General features: G+C 34.5%; 1 protein-coding gene across 1 annotated transcript; it reads right to left on the bottom strand.

Annotated features, from left to right (window-relative positions):
* Nucleotides 1-13946: 13946 nt before the first annotated feature.
* Mrps30 (mitochondrial ribosomal protein S30) lies at nucleotides 13947-22404 on the bottom strand. The gene is made up of 5 exons (XM_027954428.3): nucleotides 21777-22404; nucleotides 20470-20615; nucleotides 19482-19587; nucleotides 18287-18463; nucleotides 13947-15957 (listed from the first exon to the last, which is right to left on the bottom strand). Exons 1-5 carry the CDS (start codon nucleotides 22357-22359, stop codon nucleotides 15668-15670), a joined length of 1302 nt encoding a protein of 433 aa, XP_027810229.1. The 5' UTR covers nucleotides 22360-22404; the 3' UTR covers nucleotides 13947-15667.
* Nucleotides 22405-23959: the final 1555 nt, after the last annotated feature.

Genomic DNA, 23959 nt, shown 5'->3' on the forward strand with positions numbered 1-23959 from the left:
AATGTTAATATAGAAAAATATATAAATTATAATATTTAATAAGCATTAATTAAAAACTTCTCACTATCTCTAGATGATTTAGCATGTTACAAATAACTAAGAAAGGTAGAATTATCAGATCAGCAAATATCTAGTTCCCAAACCTCAGCTCTGTGATCCATCCTCAGGGAATGCTTAGTGGCTATAAATATAGGAAAAGAATATGGATACAAAAATGACCTCCATTCTTTGTCACTTGTTTTAATGCTTCCATGTTCTTTACTTTTTCCCAAAGGAAACAATTCCCTTACTAAAAATACAACCATTTCTCCACAAATTCTATGCTGTTGTACAGAATATCTGATGGCACTAAAAATGTTCCCTTTTGCTAGTCACAAAATCATATATCTAGGTTGTAAAATAAAGATAAGAAGATAACCTGAATTCTAAAAAAAAAAAAGACAACCCCAATTCTAATAAATTGTACTCTTCCTTTTTACTACCTATAGTTAGAAAGGAATAATAAATCAATCTTGTAAACCAAAAGATCAGGTAGATAATACAGGCACCAGCTCACATGTACACACATAACAGTTTTTGCTGCATGCCATATATCATTCATTTATCCATATATTTGTTTATATAAACTCACATAGATTTTATTACATATGCATACACATATACGTATACATATTGCAAGTCTTCATAAAAATTAGAAAATATTGAATGAAAATCAAAACACCTGTCATCCAGTCTTAAGAAACACTATTATTTTACTATATTTACTCCTTATACTCCTTCTTTTTAAGAATAAACAAAATATTATAAACATAACTGAAGTAACCAAATGTAACCACCAAAGGTAACCATCAAATATAAACACGTTCATATCTAATGATCCTTTACTAATAATATTACTAGCATTCTGAAATATGTACTGAGTTTTCAACTCTTATTTTTATGTTATTATACATGTATATATATCAATATAGATAATGTTCTGTGGACTTTTTATCTTATTATAAATGGGTATATTAACAGTTCTGAAGGCTGGAAATCCAAAATCAAGTTGTCCAAGGGCACATTCCCTCTGAGATTGGTAAGGGAAATCCTTCCTTGCCTCTTCTTAGCCTTTGTTGGCTTCCTGGGAATTTTGGGCAATCCTTGGCTTGCAGCTGAAATGCTTAGTCTCAGTCTCCAGTGTTACATGGAATTCTCTCCTCCCATATCTATACTTCTGTGTTTCTTCTCATTAGAACATTGATCCTATTTGATGAAGAACCCACTTTACTCCTCTATGACCTCATCTTAACTGTGTCTACCTGTAATAACCTTATCTCAAGGTAAGGCCACATTCTGAGGTATCTGGGTTAGGAGTTCAACATGTCTTTTGGGGAGTCACAATTCAACATGTAATTCTACCCACTGTTGATAGCTAGTGATAGGATGTAATGTGATGATCATTACTATCCAAAGTACATGTATGAAGACATGAATTTGTGTGAATATACTATGTATACAACCAGAGATATGAAAAATTGTGCTCTATATATGTAATAAGAATTGTAATGCATTCTGCTGTCATATATAAATTTAAAAAAAAACTGATCTTGTGTTCCTATCTAAAAAAGAAATAAAATAAAATGAAGAACATAATGATAATAGGGCTTTCTATAGGAGCATTTTTCCTGACCTTCTGCTATAGACTATGTCCTACCCAAATTAATTTCATGGGGCCTTTGGGGGATGATTAGATCACAAGGGCAGATTGTTTATGAATGGAATTAGTGCGTAAAGGCTCTGGGAGTTCTCTACCCCACTTTCACCATGTGACGGATGGATGTCCATGAACAAAGAAGCAGACACCAAGGAGACACCAAATCTGTTGGTGCCTTGATTTGGAACTTTTCAGCCCCAAGAATGGAAGAAACAAATTTTTTTTTTAAATTTTTTATTGTTGGTTGTTCAAAACATTACAAATTTCTTGACATATCATATTCCACACTTTGATTCAAGTGGGTTATGAACTCCCACCTTCACCCCATACACAGATTGCAGAATCACATCAGTTACACATCCATTGATTTACATATTGCCATACTAGTGTCTGTTGTGCTCCGCTGCCTTTCCCATCCTCCAGCCTCCCCCCTCCCCACCTCTCCCCTCCCCTCCCCTCCTCTCTCTCTACCCCCTCCACTGTATAACCCTGAGGGTCTCCTTCCATTTCCATGCAATTTCCCTTCTCTCTCCCTTTCCCTCCCACCTCTCATCCCTGTTAAATGTTAATCTTCTTCTCCTGCTCTTTGTCCCTACTCTGATCTTAGTTACTCTCCTTATATCAAAGAAGACATTTGGCATTTGTTTTTTAGGGATTGGCTAGCTTCACTTAGCATAATCTGCTCTAATGCCATCCATTTCCCTGTAAATTCCATGATTTTGTCATTTTTTAATGCAGAGTAATACTCCATTGTGTATAAATGCCACATTTTTTTTATCCATTCGTCTATTGAAGGGCATCTAGGTTGGTTCCACAGTCTTGCTATTGTGAATTGTGCTGCTATGAACATCGATGTAGCAGTGTCCCTGTAGCATGCTCTTTTTAGGTCTTTAGGGAATAGACCCAGAAGGGGAATAGCTGGGTCAAATGGTGGCTCCATTCCCAGCTTTCCAAGAAATCTCCATACTGCTTTCCAAATTGGCTGCACCAATCTGCAGTCCCACCAGCAATGTACAAGTGTACCCTTTTCCCCACATCCTCGCCAGCACTTGTTGTTGTTTGACTTCATAATGGCTGACAATCTTACTGGAGTGAGATGGTATCTTAGGGTGGTTTTGATTTGCATTTCTCTGACAAGAAACAAATTTTTGACAAGCCATTTTTTTTTTATTGTACTCTGTTTTAGCATCTCAAGTAGACTAAGAATTTTTTATGAATACTGGGTCTGCTTCTGTACTACATTATATAAGCAACTAAATAGTCATTTAATCATTTAAGTAGATATATAACATTTTAGTAGGTTTAATAGCATTCTCCCCAAAATTCATGCCCACTTGGAACCTCAGAATGTGAGCTTATTTGGAAATGGGGTCTTTGCAGGTGTTAAGAATCTTGACATAAAATACTTTTGGACTTAGGTAATAAATTCAGTGACTGGTATACTTATGAAAAGGGAAAGAACACACACAAGACACAGGGAGGAAGACCAGGTGAACATAAAAATCAGGTACGATGTCATAGCCAAGGAATGTCAGGAGCTACTGGAAATTTGAAGAAGCAAAAGGTTTTTCATTAGAGCCTTCAGGGGAACATTCCTTTCTGGTATCTTGAGTTTTAGATTGCTGGCTTCCAAAACCATGAGAAAATAAAACTCTGTAGTTTTAGGAATCAAGTGTGATGTGACCTGTTATTGAAACTTTAGGAAGTTAACCTAGTATTCTATTTTATAGATTGAAAGAAATGTATTTTTCCAATTCCTTATCATTGGACAAGTAGGTTATTTCTAATTAGAAAGAAACAGTAAGGATGTGTATTTGTTGTTTTTTGACATAATAAGTTTCTTTATGCAGCTGATTTTAATTTTATTTAGCATGAATTTATAGATGGACAGATCAAAAGATTTCCAGACTCTTGATTACATATAGTAAAGGAACTGTTTAAGTCATTCTATTCACTTCAACACCATTTATGTTGTAAAGAATATTTCTTAAATTGTTGAGCACTTTGAGATTTTGTTTCAGCATTTTTTTTATGGCACTAGGGATTGAACACAGGGCCTCATGCATGCTAGGCAATTATCTACCACCCAGCTACAACCCAAACCCTGTTAGAGTATTTTTTAATCTCCTGAATGTTTTTAATTTATGTGTAGAGAAGTATATGTATATTTTCATTTACAATTTCTGCTTAAGGGATCACCTTTGCATACCTCCATTTATCTTAAACTTATATAAATATCAACTATTCATTCTTGTCATGTTATTATTAATTTTGACCCATGTATTTTTTTCTATCACTTGTGAGACATCGATTTTTACTTTCTGCTTAAATGCCTAGCTTTCTTAATCTGTTTGTGCTGCTGTAACAAAATACCACAGAGATGTTTTTCTCACAGTTTTGGAGACTAGAATCCAAGATCAAGTTGCTGGTAGAATTGGTGTCTGTCTGGTGAGGACTACTCATTACTTCCAAGAGGATGCCTTGTTAGTGCATCCTCTGGAGGGGAGGAACATGGTGTTCCCATTGCAGAAGGGATTAAAGGGCAAGTGGACTTTCCCTTTAATCTTGAGTCCTTTTGCTAATTTCATTCAGGTGGACAGTCTCCTGATTTCATCACCTCCAAATGCCACAACTCTTTTAATACTGTTGCATTGAGGATTAAATTTCAACGCAAATTTCAGAGGGGACGTAGTATTTCAACTATAGTTCTAGCCAGATGAAATGATACCATTTGCTGAATTATCTGCTATTTTCTCACTGGCTTTAAGTTCTTTATTATACACTACAATTTCATTTGTAATGAGATCTGTTTGTAAAATTTGTATAACTTTTCATAGAATAGCTATCTTCATATCACTAAATATCATTTAAAAATAGTTGTAGTTTTATATTATGCTGGGAGAATAGAATTAAGGGAGGAAATTCAGGAGACAAGTGGAACAATTGGAAGAATTTTTCAATGGTTCTTATGATGAAGGCCTAGGTTAGGTAAGAACTCAGAGGAAAGGGAAGGATGGATTTTAGAATTATTTATGGAGTCGAATCAGCAATTGATTTTGTATGGGAGATACACAAATGATGAACATGAAATTCTGTTTTGTTTTATATACATAGTTAAACAAAATGGTAAATTGATATTAATGAATAAAAGGAGTTCTGGGGAAAGAAGATTCTGTGTGTATATGACTATCTTTAAGTAAAATAGGTCTTATGACAGAAAACATTCATCAAGCATCAAAAGTATGTGATTATTAAACTCCTAACAGTGGATGTAATTCCCCAAGGAAAACATATAGAGCAGTGATTCTCAAGCTTCATCACACATAGTAATCAACTGGGATGGAAATGCAGGCTCCACTCAGAAATTCTCATTCTCTGGGTCAAGGGTAAGAATCAGGAGTCTTGATCTTCATCAAGTGACACAGGAGATACTGATGTGTTGGTTGTGGTACTCTGTGAGAACTACTTACATAGAGGAAGTGAAGCTGCAGGCCAGAATGAAACCTGGGCGAGCCGCCAAACTTTGACCACTGGAAGGAAAATCCAGGGGAGGGCATTATGAGGACTGAACAAAGGCAGCGCAGTGATCAGAAGAGGGAAGCCCAGCTTCCCACGGAGTGAGATTCAGTAGTGACAAAGGCAACACAGCTTCCGAACAACTTAAAAAAAATACTGTGATGTAGAAGCCTTGAATGATACGCAGGGGAAAAGATTCAGGCAGAGGAATACAATTGTAGGATTTACAGCATTTTATTTTCAGCACGAATGACAGAACCCATGGTCCACGTGTATCACATGCTGTTTATTCCTGCTATTGTTTTCCTTGTCTATAAATCATACTTATTTGAAATTTACCACATAGATTTACAATTTTTATCACAACTGTTTTAGTAATTTTCAAGAAGTCATAGAAAATGTAGAATAAGAATTATTCAACTTTCTATTTAGATATGTGTTTGACTCAATTGTGTTAAGAAAAACCATGTAGTCCAAGTCTGATTTAAAACTAAGACAAGAGAATAATAAAGACATGTTTTAAGCATAGATAATTTAAAACTTTGTGAATCTTCTAGCTGTTCAAGAAGAGAGATTGAATTCCTGCTTCATAAACCACTTAATATTTATTGGAATTTACTGAATAACAAATGAATTTTTATATGGATAATGAAACACATTTATTCACAGGAACAACAAATTCATGAAGCTATATCTAAAATGGAAAAGCATAAACTGCATGATTTCTTCCAATATCTTATAATTTAAAAATCACTGAAAACACTCAGTTTTTTTTTAACCTTATAATATTACCTTCATTCTGTTGATCATGATAAGGTATATATCAAGTTAATTATTATTAAGTGAAACTTGACAGGTATTATTATTAATACAAAGAACCCTCCATTTGAAAAGCAAGCAAATCAAAGAAAGAACGCGAAATTTCCTTTGCAAGGAAGAAAGGTTGCTTTAAAGATTAAATGACATTACTGTGTCTAATTAAGTACTCTGCATGTAGTAGATGCTCAGCAAATATTAGTGTTCCTGCTCTTCTTTCTGACAAGTTAGAGGAAGCAATTAAGGGAACTGGTACATGAAGACCTAACTCTAACCAGTAAGAAGGTTGAACTGACAAATTCCCTGGTAAAAGATAAAATATGTGAGCTCAAAATCAATGTTGGCCAAATGGGAAGAGCTGAATCCTGTAATATATTATATTTGGAGAAGATTTACATAACTTCAGAGAAAATATAAACATCAAACATTTAATGGGAAAAAAAAAAAACCAAAACTCAAGAACAGAGGAAGGCACTCAAAAGTGTACTTGAACCTGATGAAAACAAATGGAGAAAAGCCCTAAATAACTTTAAGAGATACAGCTACAATGAATGGGGGAACGCTACCAGGAATAGATAAAAACTCAAACATTGTTCAATAATCACTATAGTTTACATCAAAAAAGTGATAGATCTTCATCCTTCAAGCACAGAGGGGACTGAATTCAGTATACATTTTCTAGAGGACCTTAGTGCGTAATGGATTGTATTGGATGACCACAGACTTTCCTTCAAATGTTTATGAGCATAGCCTCAGAGGATAAAGCACGAAAGCTATCACAACTGAGGAAATTCAGTGAAAGGGCAAGTTAAACCTCACACAGCTCTTTAGCTCTTATGAACATTCCTACTGTGTCATCAGGAAACAGTAGTTTTTTAAAAGAAAACAAACAAAAAAAATGTTAAAGGCAAACTCCATCTCCAACATGAGGCTTAGAAGGAACGATTCACTCTTCAGGAGGAACTTTGAAGATCTTATCCAATCTACTGAATTTATTAGACAAAGAAACTTGAGTTCAAGAAAAATCAATTGGTCTTACATTAGCTTGTTAATAGCAAAAGCAAGACTTCTATCTAGACTTTTAGATTAGGCTGTCAAGCTGATTGTAAAACTTGTTTATATTTTCAGAAAACATGAGATTAAAAGGATAGAATTTTCCTAGCAATGTTCTTTCAAATGACATTTAAAAGTCTAGGTTCCAAAGGTTGCAGCAAATTATACTTTACCAGAGGATAATTGTATAGATATTTTTATCTTTTAGGGCTTTCTAAATACACAGATCCTTTATTTCTCCAATTATGAATCACACCCAGGTGGCAAGATATGGAAATCTTGCAAATATACTGAAAGTCAGGATTTAATCATCTGAGTACTGTGAACTATTCCAACATTAAACATGTTAACACCCACATTAGTTAATCTTACATAATGATCATGTTTGGGTTTTTTTTAATAATGGAAAAATTTTGATTCTTCTTCTCCTGTAAATGAGTATGACCTAATACTATAGAGGGTCCACGCTTATAAATTTGTCTTTTAGTATATAACACTGTAATAAACTTTAATATACAAGTTTCTAAAATTACCCAAAACATTTATTATATAGAAATTTATGATTAGGAAAATTATTTTTACAAAGGTAAAAATCTATATCTCCAGTATGATCTCAAAAGCAGAAAGATTAAAAAAAATTTTAACTGTATGAGATTATCTTCTGCATTTGTTTTTTAAATTTCTGTAATGATCATGCTTCACAGCAACAACAAACTTTATATTCCAAAGGTTAAAATGAAACTAAAAAAAAAAAAAAATCTATATGGAACTCTGATTTTCTAAAGTAAACCATATATTTTTCATCTGAAGTAAATAAAAATTCATTAGTACATATTAGCTTATCTGTGTATATAAATTCATAAACCATCACTGAATTCTTCTAAAGAGTATTGCTGTACATAAATACCTAAGTGTATGTCTCCTGGGTAGTCCATGATTAAGTAACTAAATGTTCCCATCAAGTTCCAAATGAACAGGAATGTTGAGTGTTGGCTGCTTCAATGCTAATGTAATACCTGGCATTAAGAAATTTACTACCATATGCTTTCTTTTCCTTCCCACCTTCCTGTGCATTTATTTGAATGATAAAATTTCTGGATCTTCTTCAGCATGAATCCAACTGGAGATCATTTTCAAACTAATATGCAATTGATAATGAACATTACATTTATAAAGAATTCTTTAAAAGGAGAAATATTAGTATGACTTAGTTTATAGAGGACTTTGCTTGTTGAAGGTTACAGGTAGCTTGGATTTTTAAATTGCTGTCTCTATCAATTGACAGTTCAAAAAGGTCTTTCAGATATTCTAATGGTTTATTCCAAAGAAATCCTACAAACATTAAAAGGATTTTCAATTATAACCAACTGAACAGAAATTGAAGGTCTATGACATAAACTAAAATTGGCTCTTGACCTGACTGGAGTCGAGTCATGTTGTTTTTGGACATTTGAAATACTTATTTACTGAAACCAAACTTGTTGCTGGGAAGAGTGGTGCATTCTTATAATCCTACTCAGGAGACTGAGGCAGAAGGATGGCAAGTTTTGGGACAGCTTCAGCAATTTAGAGAGAACCTGTCTCTATAATAAAACAAAATATTTTAAAAAACTAGAATAAAATGGAGAACTTGCTTAGTACACATAAAGACCCTAGTTTGATCCCCAGGACTAGGGGAAAAAAAATTGTGTGTGTGCGTGTATCTGTGTGTGTGTAAAAGCTTGTTCAGTCTGGCTAAAACTGCAGCTGCATCACCCCAAAATGATAACAGGGTAATTTTTGCAAAAAGCTTCCCCAAACCTATCCAAGATGGCACTGGTTGGTACTCCCAAGAAAGGAGGATTAAATAAATACATGTTGAACAGTTCAAAGCATTTATTAGGGGACACATACAATGAGTTGCTACAGCAGTCCTCAGGATGGGAAGAAATGTCTACCCGTTTTCCTAGGTATGTCTGCAATGGGTATGGAGTTCATATGGGGGTTTGTGCTATCTGATTCAGAGTCACACTAATTCTATGTTTAGTAATGTTTGACTTTTTCAGTGTTTCAAGTAACAACCTAAACAAGTTCACTAGTGCCTGGGAATGTTCAAGGCCCAGGACTGGGCTCAAGTCTAGGGGAAACACTAGCTGACCAACTCACAGCAGTCAAGGAATTGTATTTCTTGGTCAGGACACAAAAACATGGAGAGGGGCCTAGAGGGGCAGAGGGACACTGTAATGTTAACATGAGTATATGTACAAGTATCATCCATTGCCCATGAGGCAATGCTACTTGAAAAAGAAACACCTATTTAAGAAAACATTTTTCCGAAATAAATATGTACCTTAAGAATCCTTTGCAAAAAATAAAAATATTGTGTAATCGCTAGCAATTTATAGACACATTTTCACTAGCATTTTCACAATCAGCATTGAACATACCTACTGAGAGCAGCAAACTATATAGAGATCAGTACAAACAGTACTAAAGATCAGATACACTCTGGTGACAAGAATAAATGGGATTCCTAAACAAATAATTTAATCTTTCATTCCTTTCCCTTTAAAGTCTCATTTTTAAGCTCCTACATTCAATTAACATATATCCTTTAACCTTCTCTCTACACTATTTCCATTATTGTGTGGCATAGGTATCAACTCTCACTTACTGGTGAAAACAGAAAAATAGCGTCAAAGTCTATGGAGGAAAAAACGCCCCAAAACAAAAAAAACTATAATCCTGAATATTTTCTCATTTTCCACTTCAGTTTTTTATAACTTTTGGTGAGATCTAAACTGCCCTGACACCCAAATTAGTCTGTATCTTCTGAGTCATGCCATTGTGTAATCCCCTCTCCTTAGCTGTGAGCTGGACAGTTACTTGGCTTCTGACAGTCTTGTTCACACTCTCCCTAAGGCTCTCTTTTCAAGTTGTAAACTGCTTTAAATGAGAGGTTCATAGGGCAAGGAATAGAAGGATGCCACTAATAGCCAGGAAGCTACTGTGGCCCTCAATTCAATAACCTACTAGCAAATACATGAATTTTAAGCAGATCTTTCCCTAGGTGAGCCCTCAGACTTTTATTGCAGCCTGAAGTAGAGAAACCCACAGAAGCTGAGATATAATAATGTGTGCTATTTTAAGTCACCAAGTTTGTGGCACTGAAGTTATGCAGCAATAACTAATGTTTGGAGTCTCAACTTTCTTTACTGCATTGTTTTTACCAATTCTTATATTAATAATTGACTTATTTATAAATAGTAGTTTCCAATTACATATTGAACATTTCAATCTTTTATTTCTTTGAATGGAGTAAACATATTTAGTCTATCTCATTGTCCCAATATTTGGTGGCTCTTTGGGTCTATTGTTTCTGTTGGTTTTCATTCTTTCTTTTTCTTCCTGTGCCTGGTTCTTATGTGAAGATCCTTTATTTGAAGAAGTATTTGTTGAAACAGTTGGAGGTCTAGGAAAATTTCTTCCTCCAGGTTTGCTTCTTTCAGATTCCTAGAGGTCTTAGAAATCTAAGGTCACTGTAATAAACATTCAAAATTTAAAAAAATTCTGAGCTACCTAGATATACATTCTTTTCTAATGGTTTATTTCATCCCTTACCTTTAGGATGCTGCCCTTCAGAACCACAAACTAAACAATTCCACTGGCATCAAAAGTCCTATAGCTTAATAACTTTTGCCCTTGTAGCTTTTTGCAAGGCTATTAGAACACTACTCATCCTTTCAGCCTCTTAGAAAAAACTCTCCCATCCAAAGCAAAGCAGCCTGATACCAAGTTCATCTTTCTGGATTTGCATTTTCTGCCATTTATGTCTGGCAATTATTATCAACCTTTTTAGATCCCCAAAGCCTTCAAGTACTATATGCAGCCAGGTATTGTAGAAAGACTGGGCAAATCTAGTCCATCAATTTTGGGAGCAGAGATTGAAAGGGTTATTATTTTTTTTTAATGGGGTCACCTTACAACTTTTAAGCCAGTCTGTACATGAATCACCATGTAGGCCACCAAGGGTTCAACCTTTAAAAGCACTGTAACTATTCTTCCTAAAGTAGAGAGAGCAGCACAACCTAATTTAGACTAGAAAGGGAAACTTCATATTTGATGTAGCATCCAAATACTCTCTGGCCACCAATTTTGGTTCTATAAAAATTCACAATAACTTATTAATCTTACAATAAGTAAATCGCCCAAATAAATCAGTTAGCAATTCATTTAGCAGAGAATAAAGGGTAATGTAAGTTCAAATATTTTGCCAGATACATTCATATAGCATCTTCTACCCCAAAGGTTTTTAAAATATATATTATTTTTTAGTTGAAGATGGACACAATACCTTTATTTTATTTCTTTATTTTTATGTAGTGCTGAGGATTGAACCCATTGCCTCACACATGCTAGGTTAAGTACTCTACCACTAAGCTACAACCCCAGTCCAGGTTAGAGGTTTTATTTCACTTAATTATTTAAAATGAAATTGAATTTCTTTGATTTATTATTATTACAGTGTCTACTACTAGAAAGTTGAGATTCTCAAGCCTAAAGAATAATTGTAAAGGATGAGATTTTCTAGCAATAATGCAAGTTCTTTTTTTATTTATTTATTTTTTTAATTTTTTATTGTTGGTTGTTAATGCAAGTTCTTAACAGCTATTTAGGCCTCAGGAGTCATAAACTCAATGCCACAGGAAAAAATATCACAGAAATTAGTGAGGAAGGACCAATAGTGTTGGCCAGGTAAAGAGAAATAAGGAGCAGTGGGAACTGTGACAAAAAGGAGTATGCCCCAGCTAAAGGGACATAGAACTAACTATTCCAGCTTCTGTATGCTTCTGTTGACATTTAAGAACATAAGCCTGAAGCTGTCAGATTTTCCCATTTTTCAAGTAAATGCGGAAATCTGAATACTTAATTTTTGAATAGAATACATTAACAAATAGTGAATTGGGTACCAATGCCACTGAAATTATCTGCTGTCCCTTTCAGCTTTAAATCTTGCCTATCTTCTCTATTAGTTCTACTAACAACAAATGAGTTTGAAGAAATAATAACAAATTACTTATAACAGAAACATTGCTAGTTTGCAAATAAAAGTCAAGTTTTACATGACACCCAAATACTTCCCAGGAGGCTAAACCTCATGCAAATATTCATTATCTGAAAATCAGGACAGCTTTCAGTAATTTAAATCTACAATTAAAATAATTAAGTATAGCCTGGATCCTTCATAAAGCTTATTGACAATTTGGGGTGCATACTGCTATAATATATACATATATATACACACACAGTATGAATAAGGCCTTGGCAAAAATGAGATTCCTCTTTTATATATATACACATATAGATTTTTACATGTGTGTATATTTATGTATGTGTAATTTAAAATATGCTAAATTTATAGGTTTCTATATATCAGCACACAATTTTCATAGAAATATTCTGAGTTTATATTTAAAATATTAAGACATCAATTTTTTATTCCCTTAAATATGTATTATAAAACACAGATATATTTTGTCCTCAGGTTATTTTTTTGGTGGTTTATAAGTGTGTGTGTATCTCTGTGTGTTACTGGTGATTGAATATGGGGGAGCTCTACACTGAGCTACACCCCCAGCCATTTTAAATTTTGAAACAGGGTCACACTAAGTTGCCCAGGCTGGCCTTGAACTTACTATTCTTTCTCAGCCTCCTAAGTAGCTGGGATTATAAGGTAGCACCACTAAGTCTGGCTTGTCCTTCGGTTTCTGGTTGATAGATGAGTTTTTACTCATTAAGTCTACATTGCCACAAAGGATTACAATAAAATTTCATTTACTGTGTACAAAAATATAAAAGGTTATAAAAAGGCAAATGAGATACCATTTATATTTATCAATATAGACTTCTCATCAATTTGATTCATTTCTAGAAAATATCACTTGCATCTTAATTCCAATGGCAATTCCGTTACATAATTGTAGAAATAAATCATCTTATAACCACCTTTCTTTAAAAAATTTAAAAAGCCAAAACACAACTTACACATTAAATTTCAGACTTCTGTACAAACTATTATAAAAGTTTTAAGAGCCAGTATCAAGTGTTAAGTGCTATTTACAAAAATTTCACCAAGTGAAATACAGAATCTATAGGATAAAAAAGCACATAATGCAATAAAAATCTGAGAAAGAATTTGGTATTTTTCAAAGGAAAAGAACAGAAATGAGTGAGAAATGGGGATTAACTTATACTCAAAAATGATATTACAGAAATATTTAAAATATGCTGAGACAATTAAAGTCATATAGCCATATAAGTTATATTTAATGTACAATAAGTTTATTATTTGCATAGCAGCTATTCCCAATTTTGGTATACCCTGATATTACCAAATCAGTAATCATATCTCAACCCTTGAAACATTATTACTTACAATTTCTCAGTTTCTGTGGCATCTCTATTCTTCTCTGATTTTTATTTTTTATTGTTACTGTTCTGTTTTACAAAATCTTCTAACCAAACTGGACAATAGAGCAGTCTTGAGTTTAGAAATTCAACCCATTCAATCAAATATTGATCAATACTGATGTTGTAAATATGCAGGCCTGTTCACATCTATTTTTGACATTCTCTGTAGCGATTCTGGACCATTTGTCTTCCTTGTACCTTGCTCAATTATTATTTTATTCTGCCTCTATAAGGAAGCCATAATATTTTCTATAATCGTAAATGAAGAATTTAAAAATCATGTCTTAACAATTTTCTGTAAAATTAACTTTACCTTTTAATTAAAGCATTATGCACAAGCTAGAACAAAAACAGGCATACTGATTACTTTTACTAGTAGTCTTAGTACATTAACAAAATACCATAAACTGGGTGGTAAGACATGATAAACAGAAATTTATTTCTCACAGTTCTAAAGGTCAAGAAGTCCATAAAGGAGACAGTAGATTCAGTATTTGGCGAGGACCTGCTCTCTGGTTCATAAATAGTTCCTTCTTACTATTTTCACATGGTACAAGGGGTGAATGAACTGTCCTAGGCCTATTTTATATGGATAATAATTCCATTTAAGAGAACAGAGCTCCTTTCCAAATATTTTCCAAAAGGCCTCACCTTTGAAAAGGGCTCATCCTCCTAATACCATAGCCCTGGAGGTTAGAATTTAAACATGAATTTGGGGGAAAAACAAGCATTCAGACCATAGTGCTGGCCTGTTGGAATATCTCATTTAAAAAAAAATTAAGTAATTTATACGTAGTATTTAAATCTTCAGTTTCCAGGGACCAACTCTTAGGATAAGTTAAAATACATTATGTGCTTTTTATCCTATAGATTCTGCATTTCACTTGGTGAAATTTTTGTAAACAGCATTTAATACTTGATACTGGCTCTTGAAACTTTTATAACAACTTGTACAGTCTGAAATTTAATGTACAGGTTATGTATTGGCTTTTTAAATTTTTTAAAGAAAGTTATGATTTATTTCTATAACTGTGTAATGGAATTGCCATTGGATTTAAGATGCAATGTATGTATGGATAGAAACTGTCCAATGAATTATGCTACAGGGAGTTAATGGTTATGCATGCTAATATGTAATTTCAGGAGAATGCAAAATAGACTGGACACAAATACCTCATGAAAGTGAGCTGAAAACACTGATTTAATAAGCTAACTAAATTGGCCTTTTACAAAATTATACAGCAACCAACATCAGCCATTTTTAGAAGCTATAAAAATATAATTGAAAAGAACAAATACATTCACAATAACATAAAAATTTAGGCATAAATAAGAACTATGTAGATATCTATGTAATGAAAACCTTAAGCTTTACTGAGATGTGAAAGATATAAATAAATAACATATGCCAGATCTCAAACTAGAAACTAGAAAGACTAATTTACTGACATCCATTCACATCTGCTGAATGCCTACTTCTATGATTCTGGGCGTGTGAAGTAGACTAGCAAGCCAGTGAAGGTCAAAGTTGGCGATCTCATTTTTCCTTCCAATGAGAATATCACTTATGTTTAGCCATTAGGCAAAGGTTGGGTGTTGACTAAAACATAAGACTCTCTCAGTGAAGTATACTATTAATACTTTTCTATTTTTCTTTCCTGTTCAAACCAAGATTAAGAATAAAGCATTAGTTTACTATATGTGAAATGGACTGCTCATATTTTGAAGGGGTCTAAGTAAGGCTCTGAAACTTTGTACCAATGATAACAAAAATAAAAACCAAAACAGCAAAGATAAGTATGATACATAGATTCTCAAATATTTAAAATATTGCCATATTACTTTTAAAATCACACTCAAATAGGGATTCTCAAGGTATTAAAGAAAACCAAATTAATATTTCAGTAAGTAGGATGTAAACAAAATTACTTTAAATCAACTGTATTCAAAATTAAAATCTTTCAGTAATGAATTTGAATAGAATGAGAGATCTAATCACAAGTTAACATAAGAAACACATGTCTCAAAAATTAATACATTTAACATATGACAGTTATAAGTGGCACACTTAAAATCCTTTTGTTGTTCCTTTGATGAAATTTAAATACTTTGAAAGTCCTAAATGAAATATTTCTCCTACTTTTCCAACAAGTGTGATTTTTCTTCTTTTGGTTTATTCAGTAGAAAGTGAACTATCTGAAGTAAGACATCATCATTAAAACCTTTCACCTCATTATCCTCGACTGTCTCATAAAGAGGCTTACTTTGTGTCCCCCAACAAATATTTTTACGAGGGTTATTCTGATCAGCTTGTACAGTCAATGCCAAAGTATTTAACTGGTAGCAGAAAAATGAAAAATATTTTCCATCTGTGATTACGCCCTGGGAGACAAATGGTCGAGTAACATCTGCTTCACTCCAGAATCCTGTAGAAGAAAGTAATGCTGAAATTTACACACATAATACATTTCACCAAAATAAAACACACATTAAAGAGTAGCAAACACCTACATCCTAAATATTTTACCTGAAGATCCAAAGTTTCCCTGTCTTCTTCATCTCAATCCTATAGTCAATTTCTGCATCAACGTTTATTTCCTCCCTTCTAGCTAGTATTCCCAAACTCATGATGCATTTGTTTTCATTATCAGTCTTTAGATTCCAACTTTATTTCATCTAATTAAAGTTCACTAAGCTCTGTGTATGCATATCCATCCTACATCTAGAAGTACTTTTATTCCTCACTGATTTCAGCAAATACATTCAAACTTCCCAAAACCAGGAACATCTACCACCCAATAGCCATACTGGCCATTTATTTTGACAAATCCATGTGTGCACATGCGCGTGCGCCACACACACACCCCTTCAGATAAAATTGTCTTTCTGCAGTTCAACATATCCTTAGCTAAATTCATTGTATTCCTTTATATATTTCCAAACTAGTTTTATGAGTTGCTATCATTTAGCCTAGCGTCTTATGTCATAAGGCTCCAGGATGCCTTAATACCTTTACCACTCAAATTTTCTGGCTTTTTAAAAAATTCATCTGCCAAGGCCAAGCAACAACTTTACTTCACACATATTTTATAGCATCTTTAATGGAGACAGCCAATAAATATTGTTAAAGTATGAAATTAAATCTAACGTAAAACAAACTTTTTTTCATGAATAAAGAGGGCCATTCTAACACCTCCAACAAAGTTCCTCTCACATTTTTCTGATTCTGTCTACCCCCTCACCTTCTCCATTTAGTGCATATATGTGCGCGAGCGCACACACACATACACACACACAGTAAAAGGTAAGCCTAGTCTTTAGCAGGTCTATATCAAAATTCCTCCCAGAAGCTAGGCGTGGTGGTACATGTGTATAATCCCAGTGACTCAGAAGGCTGATGGAGGAGGATTCCAAGTTGGAGACCAGAATCAGCAACTGAGCAAGATGCTGTCTCAAAATAAAAAAAGGGCTGAGGATGTAGCTCAGTGGTAAAGCACCCCTGAATTCAATCTCTAATACCATAAGGCAAAACAAAACAAAACAAAAATCAAAGATACGAAAATTCCTCCTGGATAATTATATTACTTCAGGTTTTACAATAAAAGTGTTATGAGGGTGAGGTTTGTAGCTCAATGGTGGAGCTTTTGCTTAGAAGGCAAGAGGCCCTGGGTTCAATCTCAGAACTGATGAATAAATAAACAGTCTACATGATATAGCCTCCAGATTCCTCTCATTCCTCATCACTCTCCCCAGCTCTTCTTTCATCAACCTTCATATTGTTCCTTAAATACCTCAAGCTTGTTCCTACCTCAGACTTTTTACCTGCCATTCCTTTTATCAGGAAGTCTTTCCCCATTATGCATAGATAGCTCCTCACCATGCATGTCTCTGTTCAAACCATTTTTTAGAGATCACCCCTTAATGATTCCAGCAATATGGATTTTGCCTCATACTTCATTTACATCCACCCCCATAAATTATTCTACCCTTTATAATAGTATATTTGTTCCATTCTCTGAAAATAGTACATGCTTATTATCTTTTCCCCTCCCACTATACTCCAGGAGAGCAAGATCTGTCTTTTATTCAACACAGTATCCCCAAAGCCAACAGTGTCTGGCAAATGAAACCACTGATCATTTACTGAATGAGTGAACAATCTCCTGATCCAAATTCTGGACATAGCCTTTAAAGAAATGAAATAGGATAGCCATAATTTAATCTAAACATTTAATCCTTCAAATCATTTCCTCTTCTACCTTCAGAAAACTGTTAGGAACTACAAAAAGTTGACTTATAAGAGTTAACAATAAGCCAGGCATGGTGGTCCATGTGTATAATCCAGGGGATCCAGGAGGTTTAGACAGGAGGATCATAAGCTGGAGGCCAGCCTCAGCAATTTAGCAAGACCTTGTCTCAAAATAAAAATAAAAAAGGACTGGGGAAGTAGTTCAGTGGTAATAGCAAGTCTTACTTAAAATGGTTATGAAAACCATTGGGAAAAAATATATTCACACAGGAGGCAGTCAAAGTAAAAACAAAAAAAATCAAAATAACTATTCAAATGTCTCTTCCAATTAGAAATGTAAAATATTTAATTATGGGTTTTAAACCAATTCTATTTGTGTCAACATAATAATTTTCAAACTGTTAAGATATCTTCATTTTAACCAAAGAAAGCAACCTAAATAATTACATTCTTACAATGTCATAGATAACCTTCAAAGAACAATAATGTCATCTATTTAGTTTTACCTTGATACACTGCTTGTGCTCCAGTCCAAGCAAAAAGGCTTGCAATAGCATTAGCTCTAAAAATAACTTCTATCTGGTCAGCACGGTTTCGTTTCAAAAGCCATTCTCTATTTAATCTGTCAGGTAACAGATGAAACTGGGTGTGGCCATAACAGCATGGATCTGCTGTTTTTGAGCCTGAAGAACAAAACAAAAACATTCACATGAACTGATCCTGTGGAATATCTGAAGCACACATTTTAGTATTCAGTTCAAGCATGTCTTCAGTAATCTGTTCTCAAAATTACATAAATGAGAATATTAATTCATTTATTTTATTGACTATAATAAAATTAAATCTCACTTAAAAGTATGATTTTTTTCATAAAGTCCACTATGATCAGAGTAAGCTACAACAATATATGTAAAAGTTATTGAAAATTCTCTATTATTTCAATTTTTCAAATGTCTTGGTTGTCATTAGGAGCTCTGTTACACTTTACTTGTCATATTTACCACAGGATACATTTTATGAATTTAAAACTTCCTTGATTATTTAATGTAATAATTAAAGAATGTGTATTTTACTAATAAAACCACTTTTATACTACAATTATAATTAAAAAAAAATGAGTAATATTTCATGAACTAACATTCTTGATTTCATTGGTAATGTCTTTTTAAAAATGTCCCCCTTGGGTCATTCCCTAAGACTACAATGACTGAAAAGGGACTGATAAAATAGGTCTGGAGGACAAGTACAAAGCTTGCTTAAAATCTTCCTCAAGTCAACTAGGAATTAATGAAGGAATAAAAAATATGAAAATAAGTTGCATGTGGGCAGACAAGAGGCCTTGTTAATTTCTGAATCCCTTGTTAATTTCTGATTAGGTTAAAGTGCAATTACTGTCCCAAGTCCAGTTCTAAACATTTTTGCTTTTGAAAAAGCAAATTACTTTTCCCATACAATAAATCAACAAAACCTAGTAAGTATAACTTTAAAGTTAAATACTGTAAGTGAAATTTCAAATAATGTGCTGAAAGAATTTCTTTCTAATTTTCTTGCATGTTGCAATAACTTGAGATTATAAATTATACTGCTTATGCACAAACAGAAGCTCTCAGTCACCAAGAATTATTTTTATAGCTAGTGCTCCAAAGTTATACAGCACACTTTGAACATATTTATGGTACAATATATAAAAAAGAAACTTACCAATAAATATGTTGTTTTCATATTGCCGTTTGAATAATGGAAGCTTGTCTGGTTTACATTTCATAACAGGGATTTCTACAGGAACAGAATAATCCAATGGCACAAACTTAAAGAAAAAAATAAAAGAATGAATTCACAACAACAACAGTATCTATTTTATATACATTCTTATTAGAGCCAAAATTTTTAAATGAGATGTTCTTTGCAAAATGATCTAATCATATGTATCATCAAAGTATCTTAAAGTGCTAGAGACCAGAAGCATTTCAGATATCAGAGTTCTTTGGAAGACTTTATAGGTTGAGCACCCCTACTCCAAAAAATATGACATGCTCTGAATTTCAGATTTTTAAGCATTTCAGATTTTCATATTAGAAATATTCAATGTGTACCACCATCTAGGGATGGGCTAAATCTACCCAGCCCCCTGATTTTACAAATAAAGTTTTACTGGAACACAGCCGTACACATTCACTGATACATCGTATATGGCTGCTTTTACACCATAAGATGAGAGCCAAATAGTTCCAACAGAGACTTAAGGCCTGAACAGCCTAAAATATTTACAATTTGGACCTTTACAGAAAAAGTATGCCAACCTGACATGGCAGCACAAAAAGCACTCAAAATGCAGTGACTTTCTTTTAAAAGAACTGCAAATACGGAAAATGACCCAGTTCACAACTAAAAATCAGACTAATATGTGTAAATTACAATCATAAACTATTATAGCATATTGATATAAAGAAAAGGAAAAGGTCTGAACAATCATGAAAACTTAACCTCACTTGAAATGATTATTTGGCCTCTGAAGAATATATCATACCAGAGGGAAAAACTAAAAATGATTTTCAGATGAGTGGTTTACAAAGGAAACATGAATGGCAAGAGATCAAACCAAAATATTTCATTTTAGTAAGCCCATCACTTGATCTGCCTACATTTCCTACATCAGATGTTAATAAATACATATGCCATAAACCCTTACCTCTGGGAGTTGCTTGGATATTCGAATCTGATTGTGTGGTTTATCATCTATCTGGTATCGCAAAGCATCAACTCGACCTTTTCGATGACCAGAAGAAATAATTTCTTCACCACGCACCCAGTAAAAATGAACGAGCCGCTTATGATCTGTTAAAAGATATCCAAAATTTTCTCATCTGATTAATCAGATAAATCTAATGGAATACTAACTAGCAATTGACAACTTAAGGATGATCATCTAATTAAAAATATATCAAAAGTTAAAGAGTTGGGATTATGTGACAATTTATTGTGGCTTAAATATAGCACTCAAACATCTACTTGTGCCAACATTACACTAAACCCTGTAACCAAAGAAAATAATTAGCTAAGAATACATATAAAATAAGACCAACAGGAATATCAGTCACCAGAAATTAAAATGGTTCAATAATTCAATCTTCACAATTACTGAAAAAGGTACCTACAGTTACAATCATTTCTATTTTGTATAAGAGGTATCTGAGTCTTGACAAAGAAAGTTTAGTAAGCCACCAATCTCAAAGTTCACCAAAGTTCCCCTTAATACCATTTCCTTCCCAACTGAGAAAGGGAAATATTGCACACTACAAAAATCAGTTGAGCACATGCCTATAACAACATTAATGCTACCAACACTAAGACACCCACTAGGTGATATATGTAAAATGAATGTACTGGAACAGTTATTTTTAAGATACGCTAATTATTTTTCATGTCTATATGAACAGTTAGAAAGAAGCTGTTAAATTATTTTCTGGGTCCGAATCTTTACCTCTAAATCTACCAAGTATAGAGTCTTGATTAGCTTCTGCGTGCCATTTTGTTTTTCATTCATAAAATTTATTATAAAATTTATAAAATCAGGCAATCATGCTACCTCCTGTAAATGGTTATTGAGAGGATTAGCTGGCACACATAAAATTTGAAATTAGGCCTGGCACACAATAAATACTGAAGGTTAGGTATTCTACTTAATATATCACTTAATCGCCACAATGCTAATGAAGAAGCACTATTACCATAATTCTCAACTTGAAATAAGAAAAAAATATGGTAAAAGATATTAATGAATTCACATATTATTGTCCCACCGATTTTTTAAGAGCCAAAAGCAACCCAGGTCTGTACTGCTCCCTAGGAGGCTCTTTTCTTAACCACAGCTCTTCATTTAGCTGGACAAAGCAGAGTCAAGAATTTGACTCCCGAAGAGCTTAAGCTATTAGGGCCAGAGGAAAAGGATCACACAGAGAGGGAAGCCGCATACGCGGTGAGGGTCCCGAAGCTCACCAAGAGCGGCTGTAGCCAGGACGGGATTGAGCGGGGTGAGCAATCCCGTGAGGGTCGCCACCAGCTGATCCAAGAAGGGCGAAGCGATAGCCTCCTGCTCCTGGAAGAGGGGCGCCCGCCGCCTGCGCCGCAAGTAGAAATGTTCCTGCAGGAGGCAGTCGCACGCGGCAGAGCGCAGGGCAGCCAGGTCCAGCGCGGGCGCCGGCTCGGCCTCCGGGGACGCAGGCGGCAGACCCGACAGGAACACAGTCTTGGTGAAGCCTTGGTACCAGCGATCGGCGTTCAAGGCGAAGGTCTGCGGGTAAACCACGTATTTTTTGAATTGCATCTTCGTAAGGATTCGCAGCTTCTCGTCCACCGACTTGGCCGCGTGCACCGCTGCCTGCCAGCGTTCCACCCGCCGCTGCCGTGCCGCCTTGCTCTTGGCGGTCAAGGAGGCCACAATCGGCGGGTACCGCGCAACGGAGGTCGCCAACACATCTGGGCTGATCGTTCCCGTGGCCGTGGAGTTAGTCTCGGCAGCGGTGTGCAATGACGGCCCCCGACCGCGAGGCACAAACCTCCAGCACCGGGACGCCGCCATCTTCGCCCTCGGTTCCGGAACCAGAGGTCAACTTCAGCAATTGTCCCTGCACTCTTGCCATAGGGACCAATCAGAAAACGCAATCTGAACTAGGCTTACTCTGATTCTGAGTGGTGTTGGGATACGTTGCGTCATTTGTTCTGTAGCCAATCAGCTGCTCCTACCAAGTTTATCGCGGTTTTGAGTGCTTGGAGTGAAAGAACCTGCCTATGCCTGGGTTTCTGCAATTCTGACTGGAAGGAATGAAAGAAACCTTAAAAAAGGGGGTGCTGCCCGCTAGGTTGCTTTTAGGGCCTGGACAACGTTCTTGCCATAACCATTTATGAACATTATGCACGGAAACTCCAAACTCTTAGCTAAATTTCCTAGTTTCATTAATGTATCCCACACCACTTCTTTTGTTTTGCTTTAGGAATAGTAACTTAATTTTTGAAAGGACGTTCGCCTTTGGATATACATGCTGAATTTTTAAAAATTAGGCAAACATCACTCATGTGTAACCATTACTAAACTTCGGTAAAGTAACTCCATATATTTCTCTGTGCTAATATAATTTAATTATATGCTTTTTTTTTAAAGGGGGAGATGTATTTTACTTGGATTTATCTGGGGGAAATAATGGAAATAAACTACTAAAGAACTGCGTTTAAATTTTGCTTTGTATTAAAATGCATTACTTCAGCAAAAGTCCATTCCCACTAATCTGTAACCTCCTTAAAGAAGGGACTGCTATATTTTTATTGTTTGGCAACCAATCATTATCTGTGCCAAATGGATGCCCAGTATATGAAGAAAAATAATCCCAATCTAAGTTTATTTCAGATAATCTATTTTATTTATTGGCTCATTCTTCTATAATTAAGAGTTAGCATGTTGATTCTTTTTATTTTTAATTTTTTTTGTAGTTGTAGAGGGACAGTATGTTTTTTTTGTTGTTGTTGTTGTTTTAATTAGGTGGTATTTGGGGTCTTTTTTTATTAGTTGCTCATGATAATACAATGATCTTGACATATCATACATTTGAATCAAATGGGGTATAATTTCTCATTTTTTCACGTGTACAGGTTGCAGAATCACATTGGTTATACAGCAATATTAGTGTCTATTTTATTCTTCTGCCCTTCCTATGCCCCCTTCCCCCACCCTCCCCTCTCATCACCTCTCTCTACTAATCTAATGTGACACATTTCTTTTTTTTTTTTCCCTCACATCATCATACATGTATTTTGTATAACCATTAGGGTCTCCTTATTTTTATGTGGTGCTTAGGATGGAACCCAGTGCCTCACACGTGCAAGGCAAGCCCTAGAATGTTGATTCTTATTGCAGTAATTCTTGAATATATTGAAAATCAAACATTTTGTTGTTAAAAGAAACAAAGATAGAGGGATACAGATTTGTCTGTGTGTGCGATGGAGAGTGTGTGTGTTTGTGCGCAGTGTATTGTTATATATATATATATATATATATATATATATATATATATATATATATATATATATAATAACTGTAGATGGACCTTTACTTATTTACATGTAGTGCTGAAAATCGAACCCAGTGCCTCATACATGTTAGGCAAGCGCTCTGCCACTGAGCCACA

This window comes from Marmota flaviventris, chromosome 5, assembly GCF_047511675.1.
Source record: "Marmota flaviventris isolate mMarFla1 chromosome 5, mMarFla1.hap1, whole genome shotgun sequence".
Taxonomy (NCBI): Eukaryota; Metazoa; Chordata; class Mammalia; order Rodentia; family Sciuridae; genus Marmota; species Marmota flaviventris.

What these genes read in the sequence shown, in the direction of transcription:
- Mrps30 (XM_027954428.3), bottom strand. Translation starts at nt 22,359, where the DNA reads ATGGCGGCGTCCCGGTGCTGGAGGTTTGTGCCTCGCGGTCGGGGGCCG. An exon ending in TATCCAAGCAACTCCCAGAG is followed by an intron (nt 19,588 to 20,469) that starts GTAAGGGTTTAT and finishes TTTTTCTTTAAG; the next exon opens with TTTGTGCCATTGGATTATTC. An exon ending in AGCACAAGCAGTGTATCAAG is followed by an intron (nt 15,958 to 18,286) that starts GTAAAACTAAAT and finishes TTTCTTCTACAG; the next exon opens with GATTCTGGAGTGAAGCAGAT.